At 44.4% G+C, this 23,142-nt stretch overlaps 1 protein-coding gene across 3 annotated transcripts in view; it reads left to right on the top strand.

Annotated features, from left to right (window-relative positions):
• Nucleotides 1-23,142, top strand: part of svep1 (sushi, von Willebrand factor type A, EGF and pentraxin domain containing 1) — a 78,540-nt gene that overhangs the window by 4,518 nt on the left and 50,880 nt on the right. For all 3 annotated transcript variants that reach the window (XM_056442201.1, XM_056442200.1, XM_056442202.1), the window contains exons 2-3: nt 18,079-18,334; nt 19,832-20,008. In XM_056442201.1, the coding sequence (XP_056298176.1) occupies nt 18,079-18,334; nt 19,832-20,008 (433 nt within the window). The remainder of the gene's footprint in view (nt 1-18,078; nt 18,335-19,831; nt 20,009-23,142) is intronic.

Here is a 23,142-nt window from a genome sequence, read left to right as displayed (position 1 = left end):
GTTATTCGCTGTGATGGTTTTACCGGACTGTTGCTGAGGCTTTGCTGAGTCTGGTTTAAATCAGACTTTACAGTAACGTACAGGCGTTACAGGAGCCTTCTGCTCAGCCAGCCATTGGGTTTCAGATACTGAAATCTGCAGGAGTGTACATTTCACACACACACACACACACACAATTTATGGGCCGACTGCATGTCAGAGAGGTATGTAATACGACTGTAAATGTGCATGAGGATGCATGTGCTTCTATTTATAGACCCTGTGCTTGTGTCCTCAACACAGAGCTCTAGAGTCACAGATCAGACCCTAAATCTCTCGACTCTTTTCATGCACGTTTTTATTCCTGCAAACATCCACGAGAATGACTTCAATCTGAAAAGAGTGCGGCGATGTTTAGACGCCGCCTTTTCATTTACATCGTCTTCGTAGATAAAGTCGACGGCAACGACGAGCTCCAGTCGTCACCTCATATTATTCACAAACACATTTTACTGGATATTTTTAAGCAGATATTTCAGCTCCTCAAGTGGCCGCCATGTTTTTTGTTTTTTTCCAGTCGGAAAAACTTGAACCGGAGCCGATATTTGTCAAGCATACAGAGTTTAGTCCCAAGTTGATGCTCGTCGATCCCACTTCACGCAGTTCTCCTGGACTCTTCCATTCCTCCCACTTCCACGCCCTTCAATCACGCTCTCCTCCGGAGCCCCGGACCTCCCCGCCGGCGTGTCGGGCAGGAGAATCGTTGCTGTCGTCAGTTTTTGACGCACTACAGACAAAATATGCGGGAGGGCCTCTCAAAACATTGTCTGTCGGATTAAATGAGGCACGTGTAAATTGCTTATATTTGGCCTGTGGAGACGTTCTGTAAAGATCGTGTATATTGTCTGAAGTGCCGCACACACACACACACACACGCACACAACCGATCACGAGACGGAGAGCGCATCAAATTAAGGCGGGGTGATGAACACCATCCATCACCTGAACGCTGGAATCTTTTTGTCTCCGCCGGCTGATTTTCAGCCGCCTTTTTAAATTTTCTAGAAAATACATTTGCTCACTGGAGCGTTTTCTTTATTCCCTTGGCTGAGTCACGGGGGACATTTTAAAGAAGCCAGTGAGTTCTCACTTATAAGATAAGGAAGGGACACTTTGGAGAGATAACACGGAGAGCTACTTTTCCACAGAGTGAAGTTATTCCCCCTTTTAAACCTTCTCTGAAATACAAGTGTCGAACACACTGCTGCAGTTCTCGTGACGGAGCCGATGCCAACAAGTGCCCGCTGCAACAAAATGAAAGCAAGGTGCATCTCTTTGATCCGGTCCCCCAAGGCTGGACTCGGCCGCGATAAGACGATAAGAAAAGTATCTGTTTCCTGTCTGTGTAACTGCCACTTCCCGCCATCTCACCCGCAATCATTTCCTCCCCCTCAGTCCGTCTGCTTCTTCCCTCTCTGCCTCCTCCTCCTCTTCCTCCTGAAAGATGGAGGCTGCCTCACCTGCCAGCCAGGAAGGACCCGATAAGACGGAGAGGCCAGACGGGAACGTCCGCAGACACCAGACAACACATTTCCGCTCACAGCGCCTCACTTATCTGTGAAATGATGTATCAAACCAGTAAAATGTGGTTTTAAAGTACAACTTTACATTTCGCCTCAATAATCATCACCTTCAAATTGATCCCGCGCCTCATTTTAAGGAAATCCTGCACCAGATTTGAATCACGGTGCTCTAATTGTTTCTTCTCTTCCAGTTTCTGGCTCACAAAACCAACATTTGAGTATTTCTGTTTCCTCTCAAACCTTTTCTTAAACATTTAGTTCTATAATGACCGATTCTATAACGGATCCGACTTCATTACAAAGGGTGTTGGTTTTGGTGCTACACCACAGTCGGTTTAAAAATAACGATGATATATTTCAAATGTAATTTAGTGGAAAGCAGATATCCTAATATAACTCTTGACTTAATAACATCGCACACTTTTACCTTCAGGGGGTGAAATCATTTTGTAATCGGAGAAATGTCTTTTGTCAAAATGATCAAACTTTTTAAATAATGTAAAAAGAGCACTCCTTTCCGGGGTTACCTGGCATGTAGTTTACACTGTCATAGTCATGGAGAGCATACAGGACTGTCTCAGAAAATTAGAATATTGTGATAAAGTTCTTTATTTTCTGTAATGCAATTAAAAAAACAAAAATGTCATGCATTCTGGATTCATTACAAATCAACTGAAATATTGCAAGCCTTTTATTCTTTTAATATTTAATAAATTTTTAATTGCATTACAGAAAATAAAGAACTTTATCACAATATTCTAATTTTCTGAGACAGTCCTGTATACTGTGTGTGTGTGTGTGTGTCTTGGGTTTAGAAGGAAGAAATACTTGACTCTCTTATTATGGGCCTCTTCACACTAATTCATTCTGACAGAATATTCTCCATTCTCTTCTTTCAAAACTTTGTCCGTTGACCTCAAGAATGCTTCTCTGAGGCACTTTAGTGCATTTTTCTCTCATGCCAAAATATTTGGATTAAATCATTTCTCAAGCTATTCAAATAAGAATATGTGCCGGTTTTCTTTGTCTTTTATGATAGTAAAATGCATATATCTAGCTATAAAACCCCACTTTACACTGCTGGCCCCGCAGACAAAAACTCCAAATATAGGATTAAGTTGCTCTGTAAGCCATTTGTTAGTTCAAAGATATCCAGGAGAACTAACTAGCCAGGACTTTAAAATGCCTTTTATAGCTTAACGGCGGCCCGTGCACTCCTTTTCCGTCTCTCGTCACACGCTGCTCACCCCTGCCCTCCTCTCTGAAATGGACACCAAATATTTTCCAGAAACGGAGGCCTACTTTCCGACCTCTAGAAGCACCCCGAAGGCCTCCTCGTTCACCATTATCTCACACAAACACGACGTAACGAGCACGCTGGCCCGGTGCAACGGACCGCGGACGAAAAAACAACAAGTCAAACCTGAAAGTCTGATTTCAATCAAAATGCAAAGCACGAAGGCCTCGTGAATATTCCCGCTTTTCGTCAGGGCGTGTCATTAATTTTGGAGTATCCAAAAACGCGGTCGACGGATGCGTTTCGACCGATACTTCTCAGGGTTCGTACGGTCATGGAAAACCTGGAAAAGTCATGGAATTGTGAAATGGTCATTTCCAGGCCTGGAAAAGTCATGGAAAAAACTTAAATCATAAAAGTTTTGGAAAAGTCATGAAAATTTGTTATCACATGTTCATTTACGCCGAGTTTGAAATAATTAATATGTTTTTTTAAAGAAAGACGCTCAATATATAAGCCAGCATCAATACACGGTGGCAGCCTGCTTCTGCTCTCCAGTCTGCCACCGTGTATTGATGACTCGGGGCCCTTTGAAATCTCCCGACTGCCACATATCTGTCGGGACGTGTCGACAGACGGCTAGGCAGCGGCGAGATACGCCCGAAAGGTCAGCCGGGGTCGGCGTGTCCCCGGCGACTGGAGCAACTGCAGCTCCCGATGCATGTATAGCGCAGTAAAAAAAAGAAGCCCGATACGTGCAGCCTGTCAGAGGAGCGGACGCTTTCCAAGATCTCTTTTGAAGTCGATCTTTCCAGACGCGAGACGAACATCTTAAATATGGAAGATATTCGACGCGTCTCGAAAACGCGGGTTATCTTATCCGCGGACGGGTCATTCGGTCGAGCAAAAGCTTTGACACGATCTGTAAAATAGCACCGCGGTAGGAGCAGGCCCCGTCCTTCAGCTGCCGTCTTCATCGTTCCTATCCGTCTTTCGAGTCGTTTTTTTGTTGCTATCTTACCCGTCCGGGAGGCGCTGAGAATCCAACTCAAATTTGGGAAAACTCAAGTTCAGTTTCGTCATCCGTCTCATTGCCGAGACGAATCCTGGTGATCCGTTAAACATTCAGAAAACAAGCTGGAAACTAGAACGGCACTCGGTAGAGCGCATACCTTCGCATATCACAAGATTGGGCATTGAATTATGAACATTTTGGCATTAGTTGCATGCCAATTGGACTAAAATGTATCGTGCTATGGTAAAAAAAGAGTTTGACCTTTCCATGACCTTGACCTTTGACCCGATTGATCCCAAAATCTAATCAAATGGTCCCCGGATAATAACCAATCATCCCACCAAATTTCATGCGATTCAAGAACATTTTGACCTGTTCATGACCTTTGACCTTGACCTTTGACTCGATCGATCCCAAAATCTAGTCAACTGGTCCCCGGATAATAAACAATCATCCCACCAAATTTCATGCGATTCGGTTCAATACTTTTTGAGTTCTGCGAAAGATTTTGACCTGTTCATGACTTTTGACCCGATCGATCCCAAAATCTAATCAACTGGTCCCCGGATAATAAACAATCATCCCACCAAATTTCATGCGATTTGGTTCAATACTTTTTGAGTTCTGCGAAAGATTTTGACCTGTTCATGACCTTTGACCCGATCGATCCCAAAATCTAATCAACTGGTCCCCGGATAATAAACAATCATCCCACCAAATTTCATGCGATTCGGTTCAATACTTTTTGAGTTCTGCGAAAGATTTTGACCTGTTCATGACCTTTGACCTTTGACCCGATCGATCCCAAAATCTAATCAACTGGTCCCCGGATAATAAACAATCATCCCACCAAATTTCATGCGATTCGGTTCAATACTTTTGTAGTTCTGCGAAGATTTTGACCTGTTCATGACCTTTGACCCGATCGATCCCAAAATCTAATCAACTGGTCCCCGGATAATAAACAATCATCCCACCAAATTTCATGCGATTCGGTTCAATACTTTTTGAGTTCTGCGAAAGATTTTGACCTGTTCATGACCTTTGACCCGATCGATCCCAAAATCTAATCAATTGGTCCCCGGATAATAAACAATCATCCCACCAAATTTCATGCGATTCGGTTCAATTCTTTTTGAGATTTGCGAATAACACGCATATAAATAAATAAATAAATAAATACACGGCGATCAAAACATAACCTTCCGGCATTTTCAATGCGAGGGTAACTAGAATGGGCACTCGGTAGAGCGCATACCTTCGCATATCACAAGATTGGGCATTGAATTATGAACATCTTGGCATTAGTTGCCAATTGGACAAAAATGTATCGTGCTATGGTAAAAAAAGAGTTTGACCTTTCCATGACCTTGACCTTGACCTTTGACCCGATTGATCCCAAAATCTAATCAAATGGTCCCCGGATAATAACCAATCATCCCACCAAATTTCATGCGATTCAAGAACATTTTGACCTGTTCATGACCTTTGACCTTGACCTTTGACCCGATCGATCCCAAAATCTAATCAACTGGTCCCCGGATAATAAACAATCATCCCACCAAATTTCATGCGATTCGGTTCAATACTTTTTGAGTTTTGCGAATAACACGCATACAAATAAATAAATACACGGCGATCAAAACATAACCTTCCGGCATTTTCAATGCGAAGGTAACAATAACGTGCACCTAGCCTACTACTCATGAATAAGAACACACTGATGCATGCTGGGTAGACCGTGGAGGAGCTGGGAGCCGAGCCATTGGTGGATTTGACTGGATCTTAAATGTATGGAGAGGATCTGAATCGGACTGCGTTGGAAGGTGCGTGTCGTCTGTGTGTTTCTACAACATCCAGCTTAAAGGTTTTAATGTCTGTCCAACCGGTTTTTTTTGCTCAGCTATTGCAGACTTTGGTGAGAGGTTGTAAACGACTGCTGATTTGAACTATTTGGCTTCTGAAAGACGGGAGTCGCCGTCTGCTGTTTGAATCACTGTCTGCTTTTCCCCGTCTCCCTCTCTCCATCGCTCTCTTTCACTTCTTTCTATTCGCAGTTTTGTCTTCACATCTCCCCAGCGCCTAATTTTCCTGCCTCGAGAAAACTCTCCGGCGTGTTTTTTTTCTTCTTCCTTCTTTCTCGGCGCTCGTCGGCGTACACGGTCGGTGTGCACTGGTTCGGACCTCATGGAGAGCGTCCCACTTGGCCCCGGGGCTGAAGCTGTTGCGGTCAAATAACTCGGCTTCGCTGCGGCCAAAACCAGCTACTCCGGTCCGAGAAAGAATTGGAGAATAAAAATGAGGTGATTGAGGCCAGTGGAAACAACGGTGTGTGTCAGTGTGTGTCTGTGAAACTACACATCACTTCGAAACTAAGATACAAAAGATTGAGCACGAACATTTCTTTTAGGCTTTTTGCTTAATTCCCCTTAACTTAACATTTATTAACATATTTTACCCTCGGGGTCAATTTGACCCCAGCAATTAAAATCTCCAGAAAATTATTAATATTGTTTCCCAAGTTTAAGTGTGAGGTACTTTATGTTTGTTTGTTGACTCCCTAAATAGCCCTTTAAATATATAAAAAAGTTGATATTTCTTATATGTTTGACACAGTGAAAAACAGCCTGGGGTCAAATTGACCCCAAAGAACACCAACGTTAAACATTGAATGGGGTCAAATTGACCCTAAAGGTAACAGGAGGGTTAAATAGTTTGAGAACGTTTAATAAATTGCTTAATTAAAAATGGGTAAACAACTATCAGGGTTTGTACGGTCATGGAAAACCTGGAAAAGTCATGGAATTTTAAAATGGTCATTTCCAGGCCTGGAAAAGTCATGGAAAAAACGTAAATCATAAAAGTTTTGGAAAAGTCATGGAAATGTGTTATAATCACATGTTCATTTACGCCGAGTTTGAAATAATTAATATGTTTTTTAAAGAAAGACGCTCAAAATATAAACCGGCGTACGCTCTCAATACGCAAAATGTTCCACATTGTTCATGTTTATACCGAGATTTCAGTTTGGTCTTGGAAATTTGGTTTAAAGTCATGGAAAAGTCCTGGAAAAGTCTTGGAAATCCACTGGTCAACATGTGTAAGAACCCTGAGCTATATTTAAAGGGGATTGGCATGCAAAAGGACAAACGACTCTTATAATCATGAGTGTGCCGCCGGCCTCTTCTTTGCACGTGCATCTAAACCAGAGACACAGTTAATTGGTCAGCTCGAGGATGGGAAACACCCGGATCCTTTCGCTCTCTGCACACCCCGACCCTCAGAATCACACTCTTGACTTTGTTGGTTGCTGTAATACCGAGCGGTATTTTGCATCCTTGTTCTTTAACGCTCCCCCGGTACACCGAGCATCAGAGGGGACATAACCGGCGAACACTACCTCGTCTTTCAACCCAGGCCCAGAAGAAATAACTCGCGGCACTTAAGTCACATTTATCCCCCGTACCTTTCTTTTTTTCACTCTCTTTTTAGAGAACGTTCACTTCCCGGCTCTGTAAATTACAGATGTCAGTAAATCCCCTCAACGGGAAGAAATGTCATTTCCGACCTTTCTGCGTCGAACCTCCACATCCGCCACTGTGTCATTTTCTGCGCGTTAGCCGTCTCGTTAATTGTTCCCCCGAGACGAGGTTTTTTATTTTAATGACTGCAGAGAGGAGGAGTGTAAATCCTGCCATAAAAATCTGATCTACAAAGTGGGGAGTCTCCGGGAGCTGCTGCGAGCGTATGGGGGCGGAGTTCACCACTTCGGTTCCTGTTGGGCAAACATGAATCACACACAGACTCTCTCTCTCTCTCTCTCTCTCTCTCTCTCTCTCTCTCTCTCTCTCTCTCTCTCTCTCTCTCTCTCTCTCTCTCAAAATGTAACGTAACATTCAGGAGCAAATTCTACCGACGTGGCAATTTATATAGAAATGCATCTCATTTGCAGTTGATGCAAATTTAGATTTAGCTTCACTGTTTGATCTAACACATACACACACACACACATTCCTACACACATCGTGCTCCTAACACTCTTTCCGCTCAGTGTGCATTCACACACACACCTATACACACAGATTCTTGCTTACTTAAAATACTGCTCAGCGATTGATAGGTGCTGCTGACACCAGCCTAACGAAGCGTGTGTGTGTTGTGTGTGTGTGTGTGAGAAAGTGATACATGCAGTTTGAGGTGGTAGGGTGTTGAGATGGAGAGGTAAAGGGAAATGTGTGATTCATAAAGGTGTGGCGCTGAGGAGGCATTGAAGAATAATACTCTGTTGGCAGGGTCAAAGGTCAGGGGGGCGTCAGCTGCTTTAGTGGCCTGTGTTTTAACGCCATATTGACAATGAATATCATGACGAAACAGGAGTTTTCTTGATCTCACTGTTAGTAGGTTGTCTTTTTTTGCATTACGTTGTTTTGTGTGTTTTGAATAGAGCTCGACTGATGCTGGATTTCTGAGGCGGGTTCATATTTGAGAGATAACACGATCTGACGACACCTTCGCTGGTGTTTCTGCGCTGCAGTATTCATCTGTCACAAACTTGGTCTAGGTTTAGTTAGTTTCCCATGGGTTGCCTCTTGCGTGCCGTGTTCACTTCACTTCCTGCCTTTTGTTTGTTTCCCCGCCATTGTTAGTGTCTGCCCCGCCCCTGATTGAATCCACCTGTGTCCAATCTCCTCCGCAGTGTATTTAAACCCCGTGTCCCTCTGTCTCTTCTCCCTTGTTATTATTTAGTACTGTGTCGTGTTGTTTTGCCTGTTGGGTTTTCAGGTACTATATTTTAAGTAAGTTTTGTTTTTTATATTTTTATATTAAAATCACCATTCATCATCCCTGTGTACCCCACGTCTACCTGCATATAGTATTTATTATTTATTTTATATGTATTTATTATTATTTATTTTATGTTTATTTATTATTATTATTATTTATTATTTATTTATTTTTTCTTTATTAGTCCCACTACCTGTGGAACTAATCAAGGATTATCTGCTCTTATCTTATCATATATATTTTTTTATATTTTCGCCCCATCGTGACATCATCCACTCAAAAGGGTTTCAGACATCTGCCACGCCGATGTATCAGTTGGCCTCTGATACTGAAAAGGAAACACGCATTTTCAATAAAGAAACCAACTGCTTTTGATGAGTGCACTTAAAGTTTTCATCTTGTGGCCACGGTACAAATCCATCACTACTCTTCAGCAGGATTTAGTCCACTAGCTTTGTGATTTAGGAACATAAATCACACAATCTTTAAGCACGAGGATTTACTTTGGCACCTTCAGATTAGGATTGACCAAAAACATCTTACATCGGCACCTGAAGAAACCAAAAGTATTTCAAAGAGCCCGTGGTGGCAAACTAAATAACATGTTTTTATGTGCTGAGGCACGGAGGTCTATTCGTGAACCACTGTGGAGGTTAGCGTCTGAAAGGGTTATATTTGAGTGGTTCTCTTGGTGAGTGTGTTTGTCTCTGTTAGTCTAAATGACTCTAAGTAGGCATTTGGTCCACGTGTGCCGACCTGTTGTCTTTGTTTGTGCGCTTCATGTGATTTATTCACATTCTCCAGGTCTAATTGGGCAATATTTCAGTTTCTGGATGTATTAGTTCTGTTTTCAGCCGTGTTCCAGGCAGTTAACCGAATATAGAGGCAAAATGTGCTCCTCGCCTCAACTTTAATTAGCTTGTGTTATGAAATGCTTTTGCGTTGGCGAGAAAGCCGTCCGGCAGGACCGGATACTAACTAACCAACCGAGCAGAACACAAAAGCACACGCAAATAATCTGCTTAAATTCAGGGTATCCAAACAATATATCGAGGTGTTTCCCAGCAACAGAATATTTGCTTTGGTTTTTTGAGTTTTTCTTGGAGAACAAGCATGTGCAACGATGTCGTCCGGTCCGCGTCGCTCCGGATTTATAGCTTTTGTTGAAATCCATGGAAACTCAGACCGAGTCTACTCGATCCCAAAATGTGTCCTCCTCTTCAAATGACCTCCCAGCATGCACCGCCTCTCGAGGTCTAATATAACTTATCAACCAGCCGAACAACGAGGGCCAAGTCCACCAATTGAAAGCTCCCCATTAACATACGCTACAGACGCTGACTCTCTCCAATTGCCCACTCTATTAGAGGAAATCTCCACCGACAGCTGGTGCCAAGACCAGTAATCCCCTCTGGAGGAGAAAGCAGGGGAGGACGGAAAGAGAGGAACACGAGGGAGAAATGCAACGACACGGCAACAAAGGAAAATGCTGCGTCTCGTCTCCACAGTGTGGTCTAAGCTACGTCTGGACGAGGTGGGGTACATTTACACGGATACTTTAAGCCGGCGACGGTCCCCAAATCGTTCCCTCCGTGAGAGCGCTTTCAACACGCCAGTCCGGAGTCAAGAAAATCATCGCTCCACACCGCGCTGTTTCCTTTGTTTATTTCAAAAATCAAAGCCCGGCCTCAGAGATGCTGCTGCGGTGGCTCTGTGCTTGATTTGGGAGGCGATGAGCTCATGAATGTCACAAATATGACATAACCGGTGGGCTTTATTCCCCTCCTCGAAGCGTAATTCTGTTGAAAAACAGATTGCACGTCATGTGTGGATCGTTTCCAACGCAGGCACGATACAGATTCGTGGCAGCGGCGTTCGCTAATTCATTCGTCAATGTCACCAATCTGGTTTCGCTTCGTTGACGCTGACTAATCAGAACGAGATCAATCTGTCAGGAGAGAGGCAGAATTTCTCCTCTAACAACGTAATATCACGCTCACCACCTACGCGCTGCTGCTGACTAAATCACAGAATAACTCAATCATTGAATTGGTGATGTATACGAATGAAATAATATATGCGAATACAAAAAAAACATGTCCAAAAAGCTGGAGCTGAAGGAATCTGCTATATTAATTTATGATTTATTGAACCTAATACATGTGTAACATATTAAGCACGCTGTTATTCATCTGATTAAAAATATCACGGGAGCACAAACGCATATATTAGCCAGTAACCACTCCATGCACTCGACTTTACATCCAGTTGGAGAACATTCGACATGTCAACATGCAACGGATGAGGTCGAGACCTCCGTCAAACGGAGATATACCACGCTGACACTGTATACGCTGAGAGAAACAAAACATGTTGTTTAAACATTGAAAAATGTCAAAACACCGAACCGCGAACATTGAAAGTGAAATGCGATACGAGAACCCCGAGGTGGACGACGTGAGGCAGATCGCCAAGTCGGCCCGACCCCGCTCTCGTCCAACTGGCACGCAGACTGCGACTCCTCTTGTTATTCTTCCTCCCACTCAATCAATCCGGCTCGCCCCGTCCAATTACCCAGAATGCCGTGTGTCCGATTGGAGCGCGGTCAGTGCCTTTAAATGTTTCTCTCGCCGCTTCGTTCCACCAGGACGGCACTAGACGACATGGGGGACTGGGGGGGGGGGGTGAGGGGTGTAATAGGTTTCTCATTTTCCAGCCGAGATGGCCGTCCCCCGTTGGCGGCGCGTCGTGGAATCGGCTTCTCTCTCTCTTCTCGTCCGCGTTGACGAACAGCGTCGTGACAGAAGCCGTCCGGCCTGCACTCGCCCAACTCGCTCTTCTCCGGCACGTTGCACCTCTCGGGTCAAACCGGGCTCAGTTTGGACCCGCTTCGAAATCCAGGCAGACGTCAGCAGGGTTCGTCATGGAAAACCTGGAAAAGTCATGGAATTTTAAAATGGTCATTTCCAGGCCTGGAAAAGTCATGGAAAAAAACTCAAATCATAAAAGTTTTGGAAAAGTCATGGACATTTTGTTATATTCACATGTTCATTTACGCCGAGTTTGAAATGATTGATATGTTTTTTAAAGGAAGACGCTCAAAAACGCACAACATTTTCTAAATTGTTCATGTTTATACCGAGATTTCCGTTGGTCGTGGAAATTTGGTTTAAAGTCACGGAAATCCATTCGTCAAAATGTGTAAGAACCCTGCGTCAGGGAAGACTGTTAAATCGTTAGGTAGCCGTAAGTCAGCTGGCGGTTGCCAAATTGGGAGCATGTTTCAGGAATAGTTTTCCATCCCTAAAATGTTGCCAACAATGATCCAAAAACATCTTCTGTGGTTTGAAGAACCTCCACTTTAAGGACAAGGAGTGGTGAATTATCCTCTCTCTACGATATTGTGTTGCCTTTGTGTGTCTACAGATACATATAAGACCATATATTGTTGTATTGATATATCGTAGTGCGTGCTTCTGGTATAAATGCTCACATCAGTGGTCGTTTCCAGCTCAGTCTGCAGGGTTGATAATGGAGATCGCCGTCTGGTTTATTACTTCGACAGAGCCACGTCCCGATGGGGGCCTCGGTTGTGTAGCTGTCCCCTTATTTATTCGGCAAATACGCAGCAGAGTGTGTTCAGCTGTCTTTACTGCACCGGGAGTGAAGTAATTACCGACGGCATCGTTAAAATACAAGATTAGTGGGTTTGTTCCTTGATGTCCATTAGCAGTAAATCATGCATATCCCAAAGCAAACCGTATTGTTTCTACGTAATCGCCCACGGGGAACAATTCCGTACCTTTATTCCGCCAGGTTAAAGTCATCATGGCTTCAGTGTGCAGACTGCTTTAAAAAACAAACAACATCTTGCAATCATTAACCTTTTTTAACACAAACATTTTTTTCAGCATGACCTCCGAGGGCGACGATTTCTGGCAGCCAATCTCGAAATGCGGGAGAGCTTTGAAGCTTGTTTTAGCAGGTAACGATACTACTTAGTCAGAGAGGGAGAAAGAAAGAAGATAACCTGACATTTATGTGACGGACTGTCGGCTGTATCCGAGGCGCGTATCGAGTATCTACAGGTTGATTTACATACCACACTGTCAGGTCACAGAAACTGACAAGCCGAGAGGTTGGAAATCCTTCTGATAACTTTACTTTGGGAATTGGTTGATGTCGGCCGGCACCATTTGAAGAACATATGCTGACTCGTGCGGAGCCACCTGCATGGCCCGGAGCATCCTGGGTGGCCCGCGTGGAAACCAATCTCCTCACTGTCAGCCTCGTGGCTATTCACCAAGCAACACGAGAGCGGGGCAATGTGGATTAGACTTAATGTTCAGAAATGCATAACGTTCAAGTGAAATGCTTTTACGTGGGCTTTAAAGTTGAAGCGTTTAAAAAAAAAAAAAAAGTCAAGATATTGTTCAATCTGAAGCGTCTTGCTTGATAAATGTTTTTTTTATTTTGCCGTGAGGCGTGCGGTAGAGGAGAAACAAAAACAAGATGTTTGTGGGATCGTCGCGTATCAACGATTCAAACGGGAACCACATTGATTTTTTTTTTTTTAAGTGACCTAGTTTAGTTTTTGATCCTCTCAAATATCCAAAGTCCCGGAGACGTTGCTCAATAACTCCGGAGTCGAGTCGAGTGTCTTCCATTGTGCGTTTCGTTTTGTGCGTGTTGTTCTTTTGAGCCCCCGCCGAGTTGTTGTTGTTGTTTTTACCACCCAAGCCAAGAGCATATAGCCTGTCAAAACAACCACCCTCCTCTCCGACCGACGGGGAGACGGCTTTCCCGAACGGATGCAGTCGGATTGCGTTAAAAAAATATATAATTTTAATCCGCTTTGGAATGCCTGCAAATCAAGTTTTTTGTTTTGTTTTTGGAAGGTGGATCTCGAGGAAAGGAAAAACCTTGCAAGAGAATAATAGGCAGCCTTGTCTTTCAAGTGTGTTTTTCATTTAGCGTCAGTCGAAGAAGAAGAAAAGTAAAATTACACACAAATCCCAAAGCACAATGCACCATGTTACACATTCAGTATGGGAGCTTCGTGAATAGCCGACATTCGTCATGTCTCATTCAAGAGAAAGAAAAGCACAGCTAGCTGTTGGAGCTTTTATCTGATTCCAGATCAGTTCAGCCAGTTTAGGTTCAGTTTGACTTCCTGGTGTTGTAAATAGGTTGTTCACACACGGCACCTGATTGGTTCCCGAGCCCAGGACCCAGTCACTGCAACACCTGCACGATCAAATACAATCCGGCTACCTAAGATATTCCATTTTAATGGAGCCGTTGACTGTCTGTGCTGTTGAATTGCATCGTGTTAAACTGTTTACGGTTTACTTTTATCTTAGATGCAAAAAAAAAAGTGCACAGCTCTTCCTGTGTGTTGAGATGGTATTTGGTTCTCGCCTTAAATGCCATCTCACTTCACTTTAAATGTTATTATTATTGATATACAGCCTGGCGGCACAGTACACTAGAGGAAAGATATTTAAATATAATGTTATATACATACCTTGATGTTCGTGAAATTATTTTTTCTAAGTTATCAGTACTTCACATTTGCCTTTTATTATTTTTACTATGTTTCTTCTCTTTGTTTTCTTTTTGTTTTCTTTTTCCTGTTCTGGGGTTTTGTTGTTGCTTGTACGAAATTTTATGTTTTGAGCCATGTGTGTGTGTACTGTTTGTGTGCCTGTAGTAGTTGGGAGGGGCGGGGCTAAAGGGTTCGTGGCGGGGCCGACAACTCATCTCAGCGGAGCCTACAGACCTCGGTCTTTGGACGGTCCTCCATTCGTACATTTTTTTTTTGGTCAATGCCTGTCACTATGTACACGTTATGTATGTACCTATGGAAATAAATTACTTACTTATGGTCAACGACACACAAAGTTTCTATTTGACTGATCCGAATGTGGACTTGTGAGTAAATGCTTCAACGGGGAACCCACTGTCTCAAACAGAGACAGAAACTAATCCTGACCTCGTTTCACTTGGAGGCCCGGTGGGTTCGGGCTCTGGTCAAAGCCCCAGGAGGAGCTGATGGGAGGCCAGCAGGGTGCTGGGTCCTCATTCAGCATTCAGCAGAGCTGCCATGCATATATAAGCCTCTGATTAACAGCTGGGCCACCTTGGCACCATCGGTGGCCCCTCAAGGTGGGGAAAGGTTTCCCAGTCTCTTCTGCCAAATGCGACGACGGGCCTGCCTTTTGAAGTTCCAATCAACTCCAATACGAGCATCTGTTTGGAGATGGAGGAGGAACCGGTTGTATTCGTGCTTTATTTCAATCGGTGGTTCATCGCTGGATTGGCAAAATTAGTACGAGGAGGGTATCGTGTGTGTGGCTGATTTTTATCTGACAAAAACGGAGTGTTTATAGTTTGAGAGTCAATCTTTGGAGAGTCACCAGCTTCACATAGAAAGTCTATCTCTCTCTCTCTCTCTTTCGCTCTCTCGCTTCTTGCCAAAGTTCGAGGCGTTTTGGACCGGAGATAGAGTCGCTGCTCTTACCACTAATCCCTCCAGGCCCGCTGGTCCCTGCACTATCACCGCTGCCTTGACAGATATCACCGGCTCCCACCGGGACGCACTTAAACCGCCCCGTTGCCGCCGGCTCATTATCTCTCCTCTGGACCCGCGCCGGCATTGAAGCGCCTGCCAAGTGCGTAAATGAAGAAATGCGCAGCCCAGCGAGGCCTCGAGCTGACACACAGCTGTGGGAGGTGTTCTCCGACGCATGCACACAGTGAGGGGAATAGATTCAATGAGTAAAAGTGACACTTCATGCATTTCTGGTCACTGAATTTGACCCATCCTGATTATTTCAACGTCTTCCAAGTTGTTTTCCGGGAATAATAACAACAACAGTTTATTTTAGCGATGACATATCCTCAAACTGCAATCAAAATGCTCTCACTCATTGTTTTATGTCACTTTTTTTGTTGGTTTAAGGAAAGATTGTAATTTTGAGAATGCACGCGAGATAATAAGTGAGTCGCCTCGCCATTATTTGTACAGCTTGCTGGCTTCAGACGCGTCTGTTATTACAGAATGACTTGTTTTCATTCTATTTCCTGCTGCACTGACCAGACTGGATGTGTTTTCATGAGCAGAAAACAGGTGTAATTCAGAAAAAGTTTATAATGATTCTCCAACCAATCAGGAAGCGGGGGAGCAGCTTTTCTTCTCTTCTTGCGTGCATTCTGCCGGCGTTCCTGTCGTCGCCTTTTAGCCGCCTGCGTGCTTGTTTTAATTTGTTAAATGCCATGTTCGCATCATTATGAACAATAGAGTTACACTGCGCCCCCCCCCCCCTTCCCACACTCTGGCTCCTGTGGTGGCCTTCATGTTAATGCTCCGACCTAAAGTATGCAGAGGCGCATTTGGAGGGTATTATTAGTGGGCGTGCATGCGTACGCTCCGCTCGGCGGCATCCCCGCAGCCGTTGACGCCAGCCACCGGCTCCTGGCTGAGGCAGGAACCGCCGTGGCCCTCAGGCACTTTGAGCAGACGCCTAATAAAAGACCATAAAACATCCCGAGAACATGGAAACGTATATTAGCGCACAGAGGAGGGAGCGCGGCATGTCACTGTGATTCTGAAGACCTCGAGTACGAACACATAGGCGCACGTGTCGATGCGCTCGCACCTGACAGGGAGGCCTGGAGGACCAGGGAGGCGGGGTTCGTACGGTCGTGGAAAACCGGGAAAAGTCATGGAAAAAACGTAAATCATAAAAGTTTTGGAAAAGTCATGGAAATGTGTTATAATCCCATGTTCATTTACGTGAAGTTTGAAATAATTAATAATTTTTTTAAGAAAGACGCTCAAAATATAAGCCGGCGTACGCTCTCAAAACGCAAAATGTTCTAAATTGTTCATGTTTAAACCGAGATTTCAGTTTGGTCATGGAAATTTGGTTTAAAGTCCTGGAAGAGTCCTGGAAATCCATCGATCAAAATGTGTAAGAACCCTGGGGAGGGCTCCTCCCGGCTCAGTGCTGCAGGCTGATGGGGGGGGGGGGGCTCTGGGAACCAGGCAGCCCGGCGTTTTTTGAGGATCAGAGAAACCGAGCTCTCCCTCTCCTCTATTCTCTCTCCATCCTCCTTTTTACTCCCTCGCTTCACGGGCTCTGTAATTACGCCGCTCCTGCCAGAGCCGCTTGAAGTTCAGCCAATTAGACGATAAAGACCGGAGCGTTCTCTCCTGCTCTGTCGCCCCGCGCGGTCACACCCTTTGCGTGTCTCCTCTCGCTTCACCTCTCGTATCCTACAGTCTTGTGTCTAGTTATTACGTTCCGTTTGGACCCAAAATACAGAAAGATCCTCCTCTTCCCCCCGAACACACATCCTTTGTTTCACTCTCATTCTCTAGACTCGAGACCTTTTTTTTTTTAGCTCTCAGTAAGTAAGCACACATCTGTCCTCCTGACTTGATCTTGGCTTCTTCAGCTCCTTCAATTTCTTTAAATCTCTCTCCACCTCGGTGCTCCAACTTCTTTTTTCTCTTCATCCATTGTTCACCGTTTTTTAAAAATCCACATAACCCCTTAACCTCATTTAAAACAACAGACCTAGGCATTGTCAGCTCGGGCCTCCGCAGCAAAGCAAGCCGACGGTTTCCTTTCTTTCGACTCTCGAGAAAATAAAGATATGTTTTTGACTTTGAATGTTCTTTTCTAATTGCATGTGGTGGATTGTAAACGGTGGCTAAAGTTAGTTTGGGAGCTGCAGCCGGTGTCTGGGGCGGACGCGGCAGCCCCAGTGTTCTCCGGCGGTTGCAGACCACTGGCAGGCAGCTGCGTCGTCTGCAGGGGAAATAACTACAATTGTAGAGCTTTCTCCTTCTTTTCGGTCCCGCCTCCCCGTCGGGCCCTCGTCAACCTGCCTCTCTGATGAAGGCTTTTGAGGAACCCGAGAATTGAGGGCTGCTTTTAGTGGTTGTGCGTGACGTTCTTCGTTATTCAGTTCAGCCGTGTCACTAAAGCTGGAGCTGTAGTGCAATCGGATGTGTGTATCTGAACCTTTGCAAAACAATAACAGCACGACTGCTCTAACTAGGAGATGATACATTTGCAATGTTAGACTCTGACCAACCATTTTGGGGATTTTTGATTGATGATGATGTGATGTGTATTTTTATTCAGTCAATCAAATACAATACAATATTATTCTATATAATATACAAAACAGAAAGACTGAAAATGTATAGGTAGAAGCAAAAAATGCTTATATATTTCTATCCTTATCAAATAAATCAGAAAATTAATATAAAATAAAGATAAATAACAAAGAAAATTTAAAAATAATATATATATATATATATAATTTGTTTATACTTTTTAATATATTAATATACAGATATACATCCACATACATCTTCCATATAAATACATTTAAATTCATAATAATTCACATTCGATTTATAAATCCATCCCTTAATGAGACGATGTTTTCTTTTCCGACAGCAAATACTGCGTCACTCCCGCGCCAACGCCTCCAGGGCCATTTTCCTGATCACCGACGGCTACTCCAACGGCGGCGACCCTCGGCCGGTGGCGGCGTCTCTGAGGGAACGCAGCGTTGAGATCTTCACCCTGGGCATCTGGCAGGGCAACATCAGGGAGCTGCACGACATGGCCTCGCACCCCAAGGACCAGCACTGCTACCTGGTGCACAACTTCGCCGAGTTTGAGGCCCTGGCTCGCCATGCGCTGCACGAAGGTATGAAGACGAGCATCACTTTGAAATGATTTGGTGCTACAAGCTTCTTTTTGTTTAGATCTTTCAAAGGCTGCCTGAGGTGTTCCCTCAATTCAAAGAAACCTCTGATCTCACTACTGGAAGGACTCTGCACACACTTTCCGCTCCTGAGTTACATTAAACCTTGTGTTTTGGTAAATTGAAGCTAAAGTTCAGCTTCTCTTTGTCTTGGAAACCTCAGCGCTCCCATCATCTCCATTTGACCTTCTGCAATATTTCTAAGGTGAAGAATTTGACCCTAAAAATCTGTGTACTGTTTCATATGGAATCTGCCAATGCACATTTCATATGGTTTCTTCTTTTTATGTACTGCCAACAGCCATTAGGCTTCACTTCCATACATCTTGGAAAGAATGAGGCCCTTTTCCCACACTTCAGGGGGACTTCCCACACTTTAGTGAAAAGAGGGATTCGGTCATGGCTTTTAAACTTAAAATATCACCGTAAATATCACAGCTGAGTGCAGCTCTCTGTGTAGAGAGCCATAAATCCTACAGATGCACTTCCATATATAAATATAAATGAAAACCCACACAGTAGGTGTCGTAGAAAAGTTTGGGGTCACCCAGACAATTTTGTGGTTTCCATGAAAACTCAGTTTTATTTATCAAATGAATATAAAATATAGTCACGCCATTGACAAGGTTAGAAGTAATGATTTTTATTTGAAATATTAATTTTGTTCTTCAAACTTCTCGCTCAAAGGAAGGTCAGTTTTATAGCTTCTCTCACCAGCATAACTGTTTTCAGCTGTGCTCACATAAAAATGGTTTTCAAGGGTTTACTACCCCTCCGTTAGTCTTCTAAGGCGATAACACAATGTACCATTAGAACACTGGAGACGGGCCTCTATAAACTGATGTAGAGACTTCACTAAAAACCAGAGAATAGTCATTTACCACATTAATAATGTAGAGAGTGTATTTCTCATTAATGTAATGTTATCTTTATTGAAAAAAAACTGTGCTTTTCTTGAAAAATAAGGACATTTCTAAGTGACTCCAAACTTTTGAACGGTAGCGTGCATCAGAGTTGTCGCTCCTGTTCTTCTCTGGCGCTCTCCTCCGCCTTCCTGCTCTCTCAATGAGAGGAAAATAAAAAAAGGAGCAGGTTAACTTCCAGAAATGAAATGTAAGTTTCGTTGTTGCCCAGAATGAAAGCCGGTTACGGCCTCAGTCCCAACTGCTAGCTACTGCCCCGATGAAATTATTTCGTAAAATGTCTTAGCTCTGATTTATACAGTGAAAAAGGATATGGTGTTTGCTTTTAGTCAGTTGTACACTTGTGGCTTGCAGGCACTGAATATTCCTTTTAATGCATTTCTGTGGCGACGGTTCTCTGAAGTCGCACGTCTGTGGAAAGCCCGTGTTTAACTCCGCCTGTAGCCGGTCTCAAAGACATACTGTACGTCCTGATCCTACTGCAACCTGCGCTTCTCTGCGTGCTCCCCACCCTCAGACCTCCCCACGGGCGGCTACATCCAGGAAGCTCTGGCGCGCTGCTCCTCGCTGTGCGAAGCGGGCCGCGACTGCTGCGACGTGATGGCCAGCTGCAAGTGCGGCACGCACACCGGGCAGTACGACTGCATCTGCGAGAAGGGATACTACGGCAAGGGCCTGCAGCACGAGTGTACAGGTATGACGGACGGCTCCGGCGTCAGCGGCGTCACCACCGTGTTTCCTCTCTGCAGCCACGACCCCAGAGGCTCCTTTTGTTGTCCATGCATCTTTTTATTTGTTTGCTAGGATTGGATCTGTAAATCGCTCATATCATATTTACTTTTTTGGGCTAAAAGCACTGATACAAGTTTGCGTACAAGACTTGTCAGGTGGAACCTTTAGGAGATAAATCAGATTCAACTCTTTGTCTAGAAGTAATAAAGTGAGTTTCTACCCCCCCGGCCTCTCCATCAACAGCAAAAGTCACAACTCAGTCTCTTGTAAAAAGTTGCAAAGCTAGAACTGAGCTTTAATAAGCAACCAGCCCATAAAGCGCTGCTGTGATCCTGAAATGTCCCCACTGTGGTACTAATACAGGATTATCTTATCTTATCTTAAAGGCTGTGACTTTTCTCCTCTTTTTTTTTTTTTTGACTGACCTTGTTTGTCCAGCACCAAAACAACATGCGTGTCCCTCAGAAATGGACATTTGGAGTTCCTTATAGTTTCTCTTCCTCTTGACCTCGTCTCCTTTACCTGTCAGCGCCTCCAAAATCCAGAGGAGCTCACTGTGGGCGAGAGTTAAAGAAGCAGTAATGTAATGTGCAATAGAGGTGGAGGACTGAGTGTGTGTGTGTGTGTCGTTGCACTCCTTTCTGCAACATCCATTTCTTTCTTCTCTACATGCACCGAAGAGTCATTTTAAAATTAAAAGCTCGTTTTGCTTTTCCCTCCCACTTCTTCATACGTATCCATTTGAGGAACAATAAGAAATCTGTTTCATCCGTTGCCAGAGTGCGCTGGCTTTTACCCCGTTGTTCCTTACTACTGGCTATTTATAATGTTGCTCTTATTTTTTAATGGTTGCACACAAACGTCATTGAAGATAAGATCTTCAAAGAAAGTTGGTTATGTGTGTTTGTCTCTCTCTATATTTATATATAGCGTACAGGATTATAAAGATCCATGAACTGTACATTCAAGATGAAATTATAGTCGTATAAAATGTTTATAATGATAGACACTTGTTTGTGAAGAAAGCCATAAACAAAGGTCAATGGAGAGTGAAATTATGGGATGTAGGAGAGCTTTGCTTTCTCTAAAACACAAACATGAACCTTCTCTTTATTACCTTCCTTGAAAACTTTTCCTAATCTCCTTCAGTCTCAACATATTTGAACACGATTTAATGAACTTCATTATGTAATACACGTTCCATTTGTCTCCATTTCTTGTTGTCCGGGGGTTGGGATGACTCCTACGGTCATAAATAATCTTTCTAAATGAGATAATGAGAAGAGATTCGTCTTTAATGATCCCCAGATGGAAATGTCTTTGCTGAGTGGAAGTGGTGAGACAGTGGCTCCTCTTTATGAGGGAAACAACCTCAAATTTAGCTCTTAATTCTTTTGAAAAGTCCCACTGGCGAATGGAGATTCCCTTTTTTTTAATGCATTAATTGTGTTTTGCTGGAATGGAAATCAATCCGACGGTGCAGACAGTCGAATTAAAACATTTGCCCACAGTCTGTGTAATAAATACATGAGTAAATCTTCTAAATGCCCATTCTGTGGTCTTTTAAATGTTTTAGTTGACGCAGTGTGGCGTTACAACGCGATGCAGGTGCTCTCCATCATGAAGCTGTGAGGTTACGGGTCGAGACAGATTTGACTGAATATGTAATCGCTTAAGTCGACGAGCAGATGCACTGGTGTGTGTGTGTGTGTTGTGTGTGTTTAAGGAGCTGCCGTGTTAAACCTCAGGCCGCTCAGCCCTCATAACGTGTGAGGTGTGAGGGAGCGAGGGACTAAGATCACCATCGATGCCGAGAGAGAAATGTGGCTCGCAGTCGACTCTCGTAATCGGACACGACGGGCCACGACGCCGGTTGTATTTGCCCTCTAGGTCTTCCTTTCCACATGTTTTCACTCCACAATTAGACAACGGGAAAAGGAAGGAGGGGAGAAGCCCATTTAAGTGACGGACGAGATTGAATAATTCAGATCGGAGTTTAAAAGTCGCGGTCAGAAACGAGAGCGGCCGAGAGGAAGGAGGATTCTCAAAGCGAGAGGGGAAAAAAGAAGGGCATCAGGGTCACGGTGCCAAAAAGCACACCTCCCTAATTCCCATCAGATGTTGTCGAGACCGGGGCCTCCGCTCTGCTTATTAATCTGCTTTAACGGTTTAATTAATAGCAGGGAGCAGACTGCAGAGTCGGCTCCGCCGGCCCCGAGGAAAGGAAGGACGCAGCGAGGCGCTGCGACCGCAACCGAGGGCTGCTTCCTCCGTCTGTCTCTCGCCCACGTGCAGCATGATGTCTCGCGGGAGACGACTCGGATATTCAGCGGCGGACCCTCGAATGCCGATGAGCCGTCGTCCTCGGCGTGAGTCGGCGGGCTCGGGCACCGTCATCCTCGTTCATCGCAGTTTTGGTTTTGTTAAGTGGTGCGAAATACCCTCTTGTATGTTTGCGAACACTACATTTATTGAAGGTTTTATTCGCTAATAACTTACGAGGCTCTTTTTGAAGTCGTCGTGGCTCCGAAAGCAATTAGATTTGCGGTGAGGGCGGTACGTAACCGAGAAACGCACAAGTAAACCCAACAAACTCCAGCATCTCTCTTAATATTCTGTTGCTTTAACCTCAGTGGGCTTGGCTGAGAGGAGGTGTTGGGTGAATTATGGGCGCTCCGTCTGCGTCAGCAATGCCAGGGCATTGAGTGGCAGACAGAGCGGCCCTGCACTTCGAGAGCCGGGCGTGTGGCTTCAGGTGGTTTTGTCGTCTAGACTGAAAGTTCGGAGAGTTTTTCTTCGTTCGGGACTTTGCTTTCTCACATCTAACCGTCTTTGACACGTCTGAGAATAATACGACCGCACCTCAGGCCCGTCGGTGGATCGTTATTATCATTGGCTGAAGGGCTCCGTTGGAAACGCGATCCAAATCCCTGCAGTGCACAGGAGTCTTGTTTATGAATCCGTCGACGGCCAAGTGAGACAGCCTCTTGCGCAAAACACGACAGGAATTCCAGCCGATAGAAACGGAGGATGACCCCGCGTCGGTTTACTCCGACAGGCCAAACAGGACGCTGTTGTCTGCTTTCAAATTCCTAA

Source organism: Pseudoliparis swirei, chromosome 21 (assembly GCF_029220125.1).
Source record: "Pseudoliparis swirei isolate HS2019 ecotype Mariana Trench chromosome 21, NWPU_hadal_v1, whole genome shotgun sequence".
Classification (NCBI taxonomy): domain Eukaryota; kingdom Metazoa; phylum Chordata; class Actinopteri; order Perciformes; family Liparidae; genus Pseudoliparis; species Pseudoliparis swirei.
The sequence above is the reverse complement of the archived record's forward strand: the minus strand, read 5'-3'. Positions and strand labels throughout refer to the sequence as shown.